The following is a 16,041-nucleotide window of genomic DNA, read 5'->3' on the forward strand; positions in this document are numbered from 1 at the left end:
TACTGTCTAACCCTGATCTCTACTAACCTCTACTGTCTAACCCTGATCTCTACTGTCTAACCCCTGATCTCTACTGTCTAACCCCTGATCTCTACTGTCTAACCTCTACTGTCTAACCCCTGATCTCTACTGTCTAACCCCTGATCTCTACCTAACCCCTGATCTCTACTGTCTAACCCTGATCTCTACTGTCTAACCCTGATCTCTACTGTCTAACCCCTGATCTCTACTGTCTAACCCCTGATCTCTACTGTCTAACCCCTGATCTCTACTGTCTAACCCCTGATCTCTACTGTCTAACCCCTGACCTCTACTGTCTAACCCCTGACCTCTACTGTCTAACCCCCTCTACTGTCTAACCCCTGATCTCTACTGTCTAACCCTGATCTCTACTGTCTAACCCCTGATCTCTACTGTCTAACCCCTGATCTCTACTGTCTAACCCCTGATCTCTACTGTCTAACCCCTGATCTCTACTGTCTAACCCCTGATCTCTACTGTCTAACCCCTGATCTCTACTGTCTAACCCCTGATCTCTACTGTCTAACGCCTGATCTCTACTGTCTAACCCCTGATCTCTACTGTCTAACCCCTGATCTCTACTGTCTAACCCCTGACCTCTACTGTCTAACCCCTGACCTCTACTGTCTAACCCCTGATCTCTACTGTCTAACCCCTGATCTCTACTGTCTAACCCCTGATCTCTACTGTCTAACCCCTGATCTCTACTGTCTAACCCCTGTCTAACCCCTGATCTCTACTGTCTAACCCCTGATCTCTACTGTCTAACCCCTGATCTCTACTGTCTAACCCTGACCTCTACTGTCTAACCCTGACCTCTACTGTCTAACCCCTGATCTCTACTGTCTAACCCTGACCTCTACTGTCTAACCCCTGATCTCTACTGTCTAACCCTGATCTCTACTGTCTAACCCCTGATCTCTACTGTCTAACCCCTGATCTCTACTGTCTAACCCTGATCCCTGTCTAACCTCTACTGTCTAACCCCTGATCTCTACTGTCTAACCCCTGATCTCTACTGTCTAACCCTGATCTCTACTGTCTAACCTCTACTGTCTAACCCCTGATCTCTACTGTCTAACCCTGACCTCTACTGTCTAACCCCTGATCTCTACTGTCTAACCCCTGATCTCTACTGTCTAACCCCTGATCTGTCCTCTACTGTCTAACCCCTGATCTCTACTGTCTAACCCCTGATCTCTACTGTCTAACCCCTGATCTCTACTGTCTAACCCTGATCTCTACTGTCTAACCCCTGACCTCTACTGTCTAACCCCTGACCTCTACTGTCTAACCCCTGATCTCTACTGTCTAACCCCTGATCTCTACTGTCTAACCCCTGATCTCTACTGTCTAACCCCTGATCTCTACTGTCTAACCTCTACTGTCTAACCCCTGACCTCTACTGTCTAACCCCTGATCTCTACTGTCTAACCCTGATCTCTACTGTCTAACCCCTGATCTCTACTGTCTAACTGATCTCTACTGTCTAACCTCTACTGTCTAACCCCTGATCTCTACTGTCTAACCCCTGACCTCTACTGTCTAACCCCTGATCTCTACTGTCTAACCCCTGACCTCTACTGTCTAACCCTCTCTACTGTCTAACCCCTGATCTCTACTGTCTAACCCCTGATCTCTACTGTCTAACCCCTGATCTCTACTGTCTAACCTCTACTGTCTAACCCCTGATCTCTACTGTCTAACCCCTGACCTCTACTGTCTAACCCCTGATCTCTACTGTCTAACCCTGATCTCTACTGTCTAACCCCTGATCTCTACTGTCTAACTAACCCTGATCTCTACTGTCTAACCCCTGATCTCTACTGTCTAACCCCTGATCTCTACTGTCTAACCCCTGATCTCTACTGTCTAACCCCTGATCTCTACTGTCTAACCCTGATCTCTACTGTCTAACCCCTGATCTCTACTGTCTAACCCTGATCTCTACTGTCTAACCCCTGATCTCTACTGTCTAACCCCTGATCTCTACTGTCTAACCCCTGATCTCTACTGTCTAACCCCTGATCTCTACTGTCTAACCCCTGATCTCTACTGTCTAACCCCTGATCTCTACTGTCTAACCCCTGATCTCTACTGTCTAACCCCTGATCTCTACTGTCTAACCCCTGATCTCTACTGTCTAACCCCTGATCTCTACTGTCTAACCCCTGATCTCTACTGTCTAACCCCTGACCTCTACTGTCTAACCCCTGACCTCTACTGTCTAACCCCTGATCTCTACTGTCTAACCCCTGATCTCTACTGTCTAACCCCTGATCTCTACTGTCTAACCCCTGATCTCTACTGTCTAACCCCTGACCTCTACTGTCTAACCCTGATCTCTACTGTCTAACCCCTGATCTCTACTGTCTAACCCCTGATCTCTACTGTCTAACCCCTGATCTCTACTGTCTAACCCCTGACTGTCTAACCCCTGATCTCTACTGTCTAACCCCTGATCTCTACTGTCTAACCCTGATCTCTACTGTCTAACCCCTGACCTCTACTGTCTAACCCTGATCTCTACTGTCTAACCCCTGATCTCTACTGTCTAACCCCTGATCTCTACTGTCTAACCCCTGATCTCTACTGTCTAACCCCTGATCTCTACTGTCTAACTGTCTAACCCTGATCTCTACTGTCTAACCCCTGATCTCTACTGTAACCCTAACCCCTGATCTCTACTGTCTAACCCTGATCTCTACTGTCTAACCCCTGACCTCTACTGTCTAACCCTGATCTCTACTGTCTAACCCCTGATCTCTACTGTCTAACCCTGATCTCTACTGTCTAACCCCTGATCTCTACTGTCTAACCCTGATCTCTACTGTCTAACCCCTGACCTCTACTGTCTAACCCCTGACCTCTACTGTCTAACCCCTGATCTCTACTGTCTAACCCTGATCTCTACTGTCTAACCCCTGATCTCTACTGTCTAACCCTGATCTCTACTGTCTAACCCCTGATCTCTACTGTCTAACCCTGATCTCTACTGTCTAACCCTGATCTCTACTGTCTAACCCCTGATCTCTACTGTCTAACCCCTGATCTCTACTGTCTAACCCCTGATCTCTACTGTCTAACCCCTGACCTCTACTGTCTAACCCCTGACCTCTACTGTCTAACCCCTGATCTCTACTGTCTAACCCCTGATCTCTACTGTCTAACCCCTGATCTCTACTGTCTAACCCCTGATCTCTCTAACCCTACTGTCTAACCCTGATCTCTACTGTCTAACCCCTGATCTCTACTGTCTAACCCCTGATCTCTACTGTCTAACCCTGACCTCTACTGTCTAACCCCTGATCTCTACTGTCTAACCCCTGATCTCTACTGTCTAACCCCTGATCTCTACTACTGTCTAACCCTGATCTCTACTGTCTCTACTGTCTAACCCCTGAACTGTCTAACCCTGACCTCTCTACTGTCTAACCCCTGATCTCTACTGTCTAACCCCTGATCTCTACTGTCTAACCCCTGATCTCTACTGTCTAACCCTGATCTCTACTGTCTAACCCCTGATCTCTACTGTCTAAACCTCTACTGTCTAACCCCTGATCTCTACTGTCTAACCCCTGATCTCTACTGTCTAACCCTCTACTGTCTAACCCTGATCTCTACTGTCTAACCCCTGATCTCTACTGTCTAACCCCTGATCTCTACTGTCTAACCCCTGATCTCTACTGTCTAACCCCTGATCTCTACTGTCTAACCCTGACCTCTACTGTCTAACCCCTGATCTCTACTGTCTAACCCCTGATCTCTACTGTCTAACCCCTGACCTCTACTGTCTAACCCCTGATCTCTACTGTCTAACCCCTGATCTCTACTGTCTAACCCCTGATCTCTACTGTCTAACCCTGATCTCTACTGTCTAACCCTGACCTCTACTGTCTAACCCCTGATCTCTACTGTCTAACCCCTGATCTCTACTGTCTAACCCTGATCTCTACTGTCTAACCCTGATCTCTACTGTCTAACCCCTGATCTCTACTGTCTAACCCTGATCTCTACTGTCTAACCTCTACTGTCTAACCCCTGATCTCTACTGTCTAACCCTCTACTGTCTAACCCTGATCTCTACTGTCTAACCCCTGATCTCTACTGTCTAACTGTCTAACCCCTGATCTCTACTGTCTAACCCCTGATCTCTACTGTCTAACCCCTGATCTCTACTGTCTAACCCCTGATCTCTACTGTCTAACCCCTGATCTCTACTGTCTAACCCTGACCTCTACTGTCTAACCCCTGATCTCTACTGTCTAACCCCTGATCTCTACTGTCTAACCCCTGATCTCTACTGTCTAACCCTGATCTCTACTGTCTAACCCCTGATCTCTACTGTCTAACCCCTGATCTCTACTGTCTAACCCTGATCTCTACTGTCTAACCCTGATCTCTACTGTCTAACCCCTGATCTCTACTGTCTAACCCCTGATCTCTACTGTCTAACCCCTGATCTCTACTGTCTAACCCTGATCTCCCCTGATCTCTACTGTCTAACCCCTGATCTCTACTCTAACCCCTGTCTACTGTCTACCCTGATTTCTCTACTTATCCTAACTTACAACCCCTGATCTCTACTGTCTAACCCCTGACCTCTACTGTCTAACCCCTGACCTCTACTGTCTAACCCCTGATCTCTACTGTCTAACCCCTGATCTCTACTGTCTAACCCCTGACCTCTACTGTCTAACCCCTGATCTCTACTGTCTAACCCCTGATCTCTACTGTCTAACCCCTGATCTCTACTGTCTAATCCCTGATCTCTACTGTCTAACCCCTGACCTCTACTGTCTAACCCCTGACCTCTACTGTCTAACCCCTGATCTCTACTGTCTAACCTCTACTGTCTAACCCCTGACCTCCACTGTCTAACCCCTGATCTCTACTGTCTAACCCCTGACCTCTACTGTCTAACCCCTGATCTCTACTGTCTAACCTCTACTGTCTAACCCCTGATCTCTACTGTCTAACCCCTGACCTCTACTGTCTAACCCCTGATCTCTACTGTCTAACCCCTGATCTCTACTGTCTAACCCCTGACCTCTACTGTCTAACCCCTGATCTCTACTGTCTAACCCCTGATCTCTACTGTCTAACCCCTGATCTCTACTGTCTAACCCCTGATCTCTACTGTCTAACCCCTGACCTCTACTGTCTAACCCCTGACCTCTACTGTCTAACCCCTGATCTCTACTGTCTAACCCCTGACCTCTACTGTCTAACCCCTGATCTCTACTGTCTAACCCCTGACCTCTACTGTCTAACCCCTGATCTCTACTGTCTAACCTCCCTAACCCCTGATCTCTACTGTCTAACCCCTGACCTCTACTGTCTAACCCCTGACCTCTACTGTCTAACCCCTGATCTCTACTGTCTAACCCCTGATCTCTACTGTCTAACCCCTGATCTCTACTGTCTAACCTCTACTGTCTAACCTCTACTGTCTAACCTCTACTGTCTAACCCCTGATCTCTACTGTCTAACCCCTGACCTCTACTGTCTAACCTCTACTGTCTAACCCCTGATCTCTACTGTCTAACCCCTGACCTCTACTGTCTAACCCCTGATCTCTACTGTCTAACCTCTACTGTCTAACCCCTGATCTCTACTGTCTAACCCCTGACCTCTACTGTCTAACCCCTGACCTCTAATGTCTAACCCCTGATCTCTACTGTCTAACCCCTGATCTCTACTGTCTAACCCCTGATCTCTACTGTCTAACCTCTACTGTCTAACCTCTACTGTCTAACCTCTACTGTCTAACCCCTGATCTCTACTGTCTAACCCCTGACCTCTACTGTCTAACCTCTGATCTCTACTGTCTAACCCCTGATCTCTACTGTCTAACCCCTGACCTCTACTGTCTAACCCCTGACCTCTACTGTCTAACCCCTGACCTCTACTGTCTAACCCCTGACCTCTACTGTCTAACCCCTGTTCTCTACTGTCTAACCCCTGATCTCTACTGTCTAACCTCAGATCTCTACTGTCTAACCCCTGATCTCTACTGTCTAACCCCTGATCTCTACTGTCTAACCCCTGATCTCTACTGTCTAACCCCTGACCTCTACTGTCTAACCCCTGATCTCTACTGTCTAACCTCTGATCTCTACTGTCTAACCCCTGATCTCTACTGTCTACAACATTTACCCAGATCTCTACTGTCTACAACCCCTGATCTCTACTGTCTAACCCCTGACCTCTACTGTCTAACCCCTGACCTCTACTGTCTAACCCCTGATCTCTACTGTCTAACCCCTGATCTCTACTGTCTAACCCCTGACCTCTACTGTCTAACCCTGATCTCTACTGTCTAACCCCTGATCTCTACTGTCTAACCCTGATCTCTACTGTCTAACCCCTGATCTCTACTGTCTAACCCCTGACCTCTACTGTCTAACCCCTGACCTCTACTGTCTAACCCTGATCTCTACTGTCTAACCCCTGTCTAACCCCTGACCTCCACTGTCTAACCCCTGATCTCTACTGTCTAACCCCTGATCTCTACTGTCTAACCCCTGATCTCTACTGTCTAACCTCTACTGTCTAACCCCTGATCTCTACTGTCTAACCCCTGACCTCTACTGTCTAACCCCTGATCTCTACTGTCTAACCCCTGATCTCTACTGTCTAACCCCTGACCTCTACTGTCTAACCCCTGATCTCTACTGTCTAACCCCTGATCTCTACTGTCTAACCCCTGATCTCTACTGTCTAACCCCTGATCTCTACTGTCTAACCCCTGACCTCTACTGTCTAACCCCTGACCTCTACTGTCTAACCCCTGATCTCTACTGTCTAACCTCTACTGTCTAACCCCTGACCTCTACTGTCTAACCCCTGATCTCTACTGTCTAACCCCTGACCTCTACTGTCTAACCCCTGATCTCTACTGTCTAACCTCTACTGTCTAACCCCTGATCTCTACTGTCTAACCCCTGACCTCTACTGTCTAACCCCTGACCTCTAATGTCTAACCCCTGATCTCTACTGTCTAACCCCTGATCTCTACTGTCTAACCCCTGATCTCTACTGTCTAACCTCTACTGTCTAACCTCTACTGTCTAACCTCTACTGTCTAACCCCTGATCTCTACTGTCTAACCCCTGACCTCTACTGTCTAACCTCTACTGTCTAACCCCTGATCTCTACTGTCTAACCCCTGATCTCTACTGTCTAACCCCTGATCTCTACTGTCTAACCCCTGACCTCTACTGTCTAACCGCTGACCTCTACTGTCTAACCCCTGATCTCTACTGTCTAACCCCTGATCTCTACTGTCTAACCCCTGATCTCTACTGTCTAACCCCTGATCTCTACTGTCTAACCCCTGATCTCTACTGTCTAACCCCTGACCTCTACTGTCTAACCCCTGATCTCTACTGTCTAACCCCTGATCTCTACTGTCTAACCCCTGATCTCTACTGTCTAACCCCTGACCTCTAATGTCTAACCCCTGACCTCTGTCTAACCCCTGATCTCTACTGTCTAACCCCTGATCTCTACTGTCTAACCCCTGACCTCTACTGTCTAACCCCTGACCTCTACTGTCTAACCCCTGACCTCTACTGTCTAACCCCTGACCTCTAATGTCTAACCCCTGACCTCTGTCTAACCCCTGATCTCTACTGTCTAACCTCTACTGCCTAACCTCTACTGTCTAACCCCTGACCTCTACTGTCTAACCCCTGATCTCTACTGTCTAACCCCTGATCTCTACTGTCTAACCCCTGACCTCTACTGTCTAACCCCTGACCTCTACTGTCTAACCCCTGATCTCTACTGTCTAACCCCTGATCTCTACTGTCTAACCCCTGAGCTCTACTGTCTAACCCCTGATCTCTACTGTCTAACCCCTGACCTCTACTGTCTAACCCCTGACCTCTACTGTCTAACCTCTACTGTCTAACCCCTGATCTCTACTGTCTAACCCCTGATCTCTACTGTCTAACCCCTAACCTCTACTGTCTAACCGCTGACCTCTACTGTCTAACCCCTGATCTCTACTGTCTAACCCCTGATCTCTACTGTCTAACCCCTGACCTCTACTGTCTAACCCCTGATCTCTACTGTCTAACCCCTGATCTCTACTGTCTAACCCCTGATCTCTACTGTCTAACCCCTGATCTCTACTGTCTAACCCCTGATCTCTACTGTCTAACCCCTGATCTCTACTGTCTAACCCCTGATCTCTACTGTCTAACCCCTGACCTCTACTGTCTAACCCCTGATCTCTACTGTCTAACCTCTACTGTCTAACCCCTGATCTCTACTGTCTAACCCCTGACCTCTACTGTCTAACCCCTGATCTCTACTGTCTAACCCCTGATCTCTACTGTCTAACCCCTGATCTCTACTGTCTAACCCCTGACCTCTAATGTCTAACCCCTGACCTCTGTCTAACCCCTGACCTCTACTGTCTAACCTCTACTGTCTAACCTCTACTGTCTAACCCCTGACCTCTACTGTCTAACCCCTGACCTCTACTGTCTAACCCCTGACCTCTACTGTCTAACCCCTGATCTCTACTGTCTAACCCCTGATCTCTACTGTCTAACCCCTGATCTCTACTGTCTAACCCCTGACCTCTACTGTCTAACCCCTGACCTCTACTGTCTAACCCCTGATCTCTACTGTCTAACCCCTGATCTCTACTGTCTAACCCCTGATCTCTACTGTCTAACCCCTGATCTCTACTGTCTAACCCCTGATCTCTACTGTCTAACCCCTGATCTCTACTGTCTAACCCCTGACCTCTAACCCCTGATCTCTACTGTCTAGCCCCTGATCTCTACTGTCTAACCCCTGACCTCTACTGTCTAACCCCTGATCTCTACTGTCTAACCCCTGACCTCTACTGTCTAACCCCTGACCTCTACTGTCTAACCCCTGATCTCTACTGTCTAACCCCTGAACTCTACTGTCTGACCCCTGACCCCTGATCTCTACTGTCTAACCCCTGACCTCTACTGTCTAACCTCTACTGTCTAACCCCTGATCTCTACTGTCTAACCCCTGATCTCTACTGTCTAACCCCTGATCTCTACTGTCTAACCCCTGATCTCTACTGTCTAACCTCTACTGTCTAACCCCTGATCTCTACTGTCTAACCCCTGACCTCTACTGTCTAACCCCTGACCTCTACTGTCTAACCCCTGACCTCTAACCCCTGATCTCTACTGTCTAACCCCTGACCTCTAACCCCTGATCTCTACTGTCTAACCCCTGATCTCTACTGTCTAACCCCTGACCTCTACTGTCTAACCCCTGATCTCTACTGTCTAACCCCTGACCTCTACTGTCTAACCCCTGACCTCTACTGTCTAACCCCTGATCTCTACTGTCTAACCCCTGAACTCTACTGTCTGACCCCTGACCCCTGATCTCTACTGTCTAACCCCTGACCTCTATTGTCTAACCTCTACTGTCTAACCCCTGATCTCTACTGTCTAACCCCTGATCTCTACTGTCTAACCCCTGATCTCTACTGTCTAACCTCTACTGTCTAACCCCTGACCTCTACTGTCTAACCCCTGACCTCTACTGTCTAACCCCTGACCCCTGGTCTCTACTGTCTAACCCCTGATCTCTACTGTCTAACCTCTACTGTCTAACCCCTGACCTCTACTGTCTAACCCCTGATCTCTACTGTCTAACCTCTGATCTCTACTGTCTAACCCCTGATCTCTACTGTCTAACCTCTACTGTCTAACCCCTGCTCTCTACTGTCTAACCCCTGACCTCTACTGTCTAACCCCTGATCTCTACTGTCTAACCCCTGATCTCTACTGTCTAACCCCTGATCTCTACTGTCTAACCCCTGATCTCTACTGTCTAACCCCTGATCTCTACTGTCTAACCCCTGACCTCTACTGTCTAACCTCTACTGTCTAACCCCTGACCTCTACTGTCTAACCCCTGATCTCTACTGTCTAACCCCTGATCTCTACTGTCTAACCCCTGATCTCTACTGTCTAACCCCTGATCTCTACTGTCTAACCTCTACTGTCTAACCCCTGATCTCTACTGTCTAACCCCTGATCTCTACTGTCTAACCCCTGACCTCTACTGTCTAACCCCTGATCTCTACTGTCTAACCCCTGATCTCTACTGTCTAACCCCTGATCTCTACTGTCTAACCCCTGATCTCTACTGTCTAACCTCTACTGTCTAACCCCTGATCTCTACTGTCTAACCCCTGATCTCTACTGTCTAACCTCTACTGTCTAACCCCTGATCTCTACTGTCTAACCCCTGATCTCTACTGTCTAACCCCTGATCTCTACTGTCTAACCCCTGATCTCTACTGTCTAACCCCTGATCTCTACTGTCTAACCCCTGATCTCTAATGTCTAACCCCTGATCTCTACTGTCTAACCCCTTGACCTCTAACAGGCGGGGAGGAGCTCCAAGCGACAACTGTTCCTGTTCCCAGGAGGCATCGAACGACACCTGAAGATCAAGACGTGCTCTGTGAGTCTCATAGACTGTGTCTGTTCCCTTCTGTCTCTGAGTCTACTAGACTGTGTCTGTTCCCTTCTGTCTCTGAGTCTACTAGACTGTGTCTGTTCCCTTCGGTCTCTGAGTCTACTAGACTGTGTCTGTTCCCTTCTGTCTCTGAGTCTACTAGACTGTGTCTGTTCCCTTCTGTCTCTGAGTCTACTAGACTGTGTTGTTCCCTTCTGTCTCTGAGTCTACTAGATTGTGTCTGTTCCCTTCTGTCTCTGTCAGTCTACTAGACTGTGTCTGTTCCCTTCTGTCTCTGTCAGTCTACTAGACTGTGTCTGTTCCCTTCTGTCTCTGAGTCTACTAGACTGTGTTGTTCCCTTCTGTCTCTGAGTCTACTAGACTGTGTCTGTTCCCTTCTGTCTCTGAGTCTACTAGACTGTGTCTGTTCCCTTCTGTCTCTGAGTCTACTAGACTGTGTCTGTTCCCTTCGGTCTCTGAGTCTACTAGACTGTGTCTGTTCCCTTCGGTCTCTGTCAGTCTACTAGACTGTGTCTGTTCCCTTCTGTCTCTGAGTCTACTAGACTGTGTCTGTTCCCTTCTGTCTCTGTGTCTACTAGACTGTGTTGTTACAGTGGGTTCTGATTGTGTGTATCTCTGTGTATTACAGTGGGTTCTGATTGTGTGTATCTCTGTGTATTACAGTGGGTTCTGATTGTGTGTATCTCTGTGTATTACAGTTGGTTCTGATTGTGTGTATCTCTGTGTATTACAGTGGGTTCTGATTGTGTGTATCTCTGTGTATTACAGTGGGTTCTGATTGTGTGTATCTCTGTGTATTACAGTGGGTTCTGATTGTGTGTATCTCTGTGTATTACAGTGGGTTCTGATTGTGTGTATCTCTGTGTATTACAGTGGGTTCTGATTGTGTGTATCTCTGTGTATTACAGTTGGTTCTGATTGTGTGTATCTCTGTGTATTACAGTTGGTTCTGATTGTGTGTATCTCTGTGTATTACAGTGGGTGCTGATTGTGTGTATCTCTGTGTATTACAGTGGGTTCTGATTGTGTGTATCTCTGTGTATTACAGTGGGTTCTGATTGTGTGTATCTCTGTGTATTACAGTGGGTTCTGATTGTGTGTATCTCTGTGTATTACAGTGGGTTCTGATTGTGTGTATCTCTGTGTATTACAGTGGGTTCTGATTGTGTGTATCTCTGTGTATTACAGTGGGTTCTGATTGTGTGTATCTCTGTGTATTACAGTGGGTTCTGATTGTGTGTATCTCTGTGTATTACAGTTGGTTCTGATTGTGTGTATCTCTGTGTATTACAGTGGGTTCTGATTGTGTGTATCTCTGTGTATTACAGTTGGTTCTGATTGTGTGTATCTCTGTGTATTACAGTCGGTTCTGATTGTGTGTATCTCTGTGTATTACAGTGGGTTCTGATTGTGTGTATCTCTGTGTTTTACAGTTGGTTCTGATTGTGTGTATCTCTGTGTATTACAGTTGGTTCTGATTGTGTGTATCTCTGTGTATTACAGTTGGTTCTGATTGTGTGTCTCTCTGTGTATTACAGTGGGTTCTGATTGTGTGTATCTCTGTGTATTTCTGTGTTTGACAGAGTCTCTCTCTCCCTGTGTATTACAGAGTCTCTCTCTCCCTGTGTATGACAGAGTCTCTCTCTCCCTGTGTTTGACAGAGTCTCTCTCTCTGTGTATGACAGAGTCTCTCTCTCTCTGTGTATTACCTAGTCTCTCTCTCCCTGTGTTTGACAGAGTCTCTCTCTCCCTGTGTATGACAGAGTCTCTCTCTCTGTGTATGACAGAGTCTCTCTCTCTCTGTGTATTAACTAGTCTCTCTCTCCCTGTTTTTGACAGAGTCTCTCTCTCCCTGTGTATGACAGAGTCTCTCTCTCTCTGTGTATGACAGAGTCTCTCTCTCTCTGTGTATTACCTAGTCTCTCTCTCTCTGTGTATTACAGAGTCTCTCTCTCCCTGTGTATGACAGAGTCTCTCTCTCCCTGTTTTTGACAGAGTCTCTCTCTCCCTGTGTATGACAGAGTCTCTCTCTCTCTGTGTATGACAGAGTCTCTCTCTCTCTATGTATTACCTAGTCTCTCTCTCCCTGTGTTTGACAGAGTCTCTCTCTCCCTGTTTATTACAGAGTCTCTCTCTCTCTGTGTATGACAGAGTCTCTCTCTCCCTGTGTATTACCTAGTCTCTCTCTCCCTGTGTTTGACAGAGTCTCTCTCTCCCTGTGTATTACAGAGTCTCTCTCTCCCTGTGTATTACAGAGTCTCTCTCTCCCTGTGTTTGACAGTCTCTCTCTCCCTGTGTATTACCTAGTCTCTCTCTCCCTGTGTTTGACAGAGTCTCTCTCTCCCTGTGTTTGACAGAGTCTCTCTCTCCCTGTGTATTACCTAGTCTCTCTCTCTCTCTGTGTATTACAGAGTCTCTCTCTCTCTGTGTATGACAGAGTCTCTCTCTCTCTCTGTGTATTGTGTGTATACACTCTGTGGGTGCTGATCATTTGTCCTCCTGTGCTGCAGGTGGCGCTGGACGTGATAGAGGAGCTGTGTTACGAGATGGGTCTACACAGACTGGAGGCCGTTGACGAGTACGCTGTCTTCCTGGTCACGAAAAGAGGTATACACACACACACACACACACAGACACACACACACAGACACACACACACACACACACACACACACACACACACACACACACAGACACACACACACACACACACACACACACACACACACACACACACACACACACAGACACACACACACACACACATTGTCAGACTGTCCATACTACTGTCTGTCTACAGGTCTGTCTGTCTGTCTGTCTGTCTACAGGTCTGTCTATCTGTCTGTCTGTCTACAGGTCTGTCTGTCTGTCTGTCTGTCTACAGGTCTGTCTGTCTGTCTACAGGTCTGTCTGTCTGTCTGTCTGTCTACAGGTCTGTCTGTCTGTCTGTCTGTCTGTCTGTCTGTCTGTCTGTCTGTCTGTCTGTCTGTCTGTCTGTCTGTCTGTCTGTCTGTCTGTCTGTCTACAGGTCAGACTGTCCATACTTTAATATTACAGTTTGTGTATGTGTGTCTGTCTGTCCGTCTGCAGGTGAGAATGTCCGTCCCCTCAATAAGAGGGAGTACATCCTGGACATTGCTACGGAGGCGGAGCCAATGGACAGTAACTACAGCCTGTGGTTCAGGAGGGTCATCTGGACACAGACGCTCAAATTTGACAACGAGCTCTGTGTCACCATGCATTATAACCAGGTATAATAACCAGCTCTGCCTTATGATGCATTATAACCAGGTATAATAACCAGCTCTGCCTTACCATGCATTATAACCAGGTATAACACTATGAAGCATTATAACCAGGTATAACACTATGAAGCATTATAACCAGGTATAACAACACTATGAAGCATTATAACCAGGTATAACAACCAGCTCTGTGTCACCATGCATTATAACCAGGTATAATAACCAGCTCTGTGTCACCATGCATTATAACCAGGTATAATAACCAGCTCTGTGTCACCATGCATTATAACCAGGTATAATAACCAGCTCTGTGTCACCATGCATTATAACCAGGTATAATAACCAGCTCTGTGTCACCATGCATTATAACCAGGTATAATAACCAGCTCTGTGTCACCATGCATTATAACCAGGTATAATAACCAGCTCTGCCTTACCATGCATTATAACCAGGTATAATAACCAGCTCTGTGTCACCATGCATTATAACCAGGTATAATAACCAGCACTGTGTCACCATGCATTATAACCAGGTATAATAACCAGCACTGTGTCACCATGCATTATAACCAGGTATAACAACCAGCTCTGTGTCACCATGCATTATAACCAGGTATAATAACCAGCTCTGTGTCACCATGCATTATAACCAGGTATAATAACCAGCTCTGTGTCACCATGCATTATAACCAGGTATAGCAACACTATGATGCATTATAACCAGGTATAACAACACTATGATGCATTATAACCAGGTATAACAACACTATGATGCATTATAACCAGGTATAATAACCAGCTATGCCTTACCATACATTATAACCAGGTATAATAACCAGCTCTGCCTTACCATACATTATAACCAGGTATAACACTGTGATGCATTATAACCAGGTATAACACTATGAAGCATTATAACCAGGTATAACAACACTATGATGCATTATAACCAGGTATAACAACACTATGATGCATTATAACCAGGTATAACAACACTATGATGCATTATAACCAGGTATAATAACCAGCTCTGCCTTATGATGCATTATAACCAGGTATAACAACACTATGATGCATTATAACCAGGTATAACACTATGATGCATTATAACCAGGTATAACAACACTATGATGCATTATAACCAGGTATAACACTATGATGCATTATAACCAGGTATAACAACACTATGATGCATTATAACCAGGTATAACAACACTATGAAGCATTATAACCAGGTATAACAACACTATGAAGCATTATAATCAGGTATAACAACACGATGATGTATTATAACCAGGTATAGAAACACTATGATGCATTATAACCAGGTATAACAACACTATGATGCATTATAACCAGGTATAACACCACTATGAAGCATTATAACCAGGTATAACAACACTATGAAGCATTATAACAACACTGTGATGCATTATAACCAGGTATAACAACACTATGAAGCATTATAATCAGGTATAACAACACGATGATGCATTATAACCAGGTATAACAACACTATGAAGCATTATAACCAGCTATAACAACACTATGATGCATTATAACCAGCTATAACAACACCATGATGCATTATAACCAGGTATTACAACACTATGAAGCATTATAACCAGGTATAACAACACTATGATGCATTATAACCAGGTATAACAACACTATGATGCATTATAACCAGCTATAACAACACTATGATGCATTATAACCAGCTATAACAACACCATGATGCATTATAACCAGCTATAACAACACTATGAAGCATTATAACAACACTATGATGCATTATAACCAGCTATAACAACACTATGATGCATTATAACCAGCTATAACAACACTATGATGCATTATAACCAGCTATAACAGTCTGCTCTGTATATACTTTATAACAGGTGCTTCCAGACTACCGTAAGGGCTTGATGAACATCCTGCCCAGAGGTAAAGTCTCTGAACAGCTGTTCCTCCAGATCTCTAAACTATCAGCTCTACAACACAGAGCCAAGGACATGACGTTCATACCCAGCATGTAAGAACACATATTACAGGGCATTATGGGAGAGGTGGTTGCTGTGTACAGTGCATTATGGGGGAGGTGGTTGCCGTGTACAGTGCATTATGGGGGAGGTGGTTGCCGTGTACAGTGCATTATGGGGAGGTGGTTGCCGTGTACAGTGCATTATGGGGGAGGTGGTTGCCGTGTACAGTGCATTATGGGGAGGTGGTTGCCGTGTACAGTGCATTATGGGGGAGGTGGTTGCCGTGTACAGCG

General features: G+C 46.2%; 1 protein-coding gene across 1 annotated transcript in view; it reads left to right on the forward strand.

Moving 5' to 3' along the window:
- The window catches only part of LOC135570144 (unconventional myosin-XV-like), a 36,124-nt gene extending 20,322 nt beyond the window's left edge, over positions 1-15,802 (forward strand). The window contains exons 2-5 of the mRNA XM_065016221.1: positions 10,426-10,503; positions 13,029-13,125; positions 13,609-13,769; positions 15,665-15,802. Coding sequence (XP_064872293.1) covers positions 10,426-10,503; positions 13,029-13,125; positions 13,609-13,769; positions 15,665-15,802 — 474 coding nt within the window. The remainder of the gene's footprint in view (positions 1-10,425; positions 10,504-13,028; positions 13,126-13,608; positions 13,770-15,664) is intronic.
- Positions 15,803-16,041: the final 239 nt, after the last annotated feature.

This window comes from Oncorhynchus nerka, unplaced genomic scaffold, assembly GCF_034236695.1.
Source record: "Oncorhynchus nerka isolate Pitt River unplaced genomic scaffold, Oner_Uvic_2.0 unplaced_scaffold_1074, whole genome shotgun sequence".
NCBI classification, from domain to species: domain Eukaryota; kingdom Metazoa; phylum Chordata; class Actinopteri; order Salmoniformes; family Salmonidae; genus Oncorhynchus; species Oncorhynchus nerka.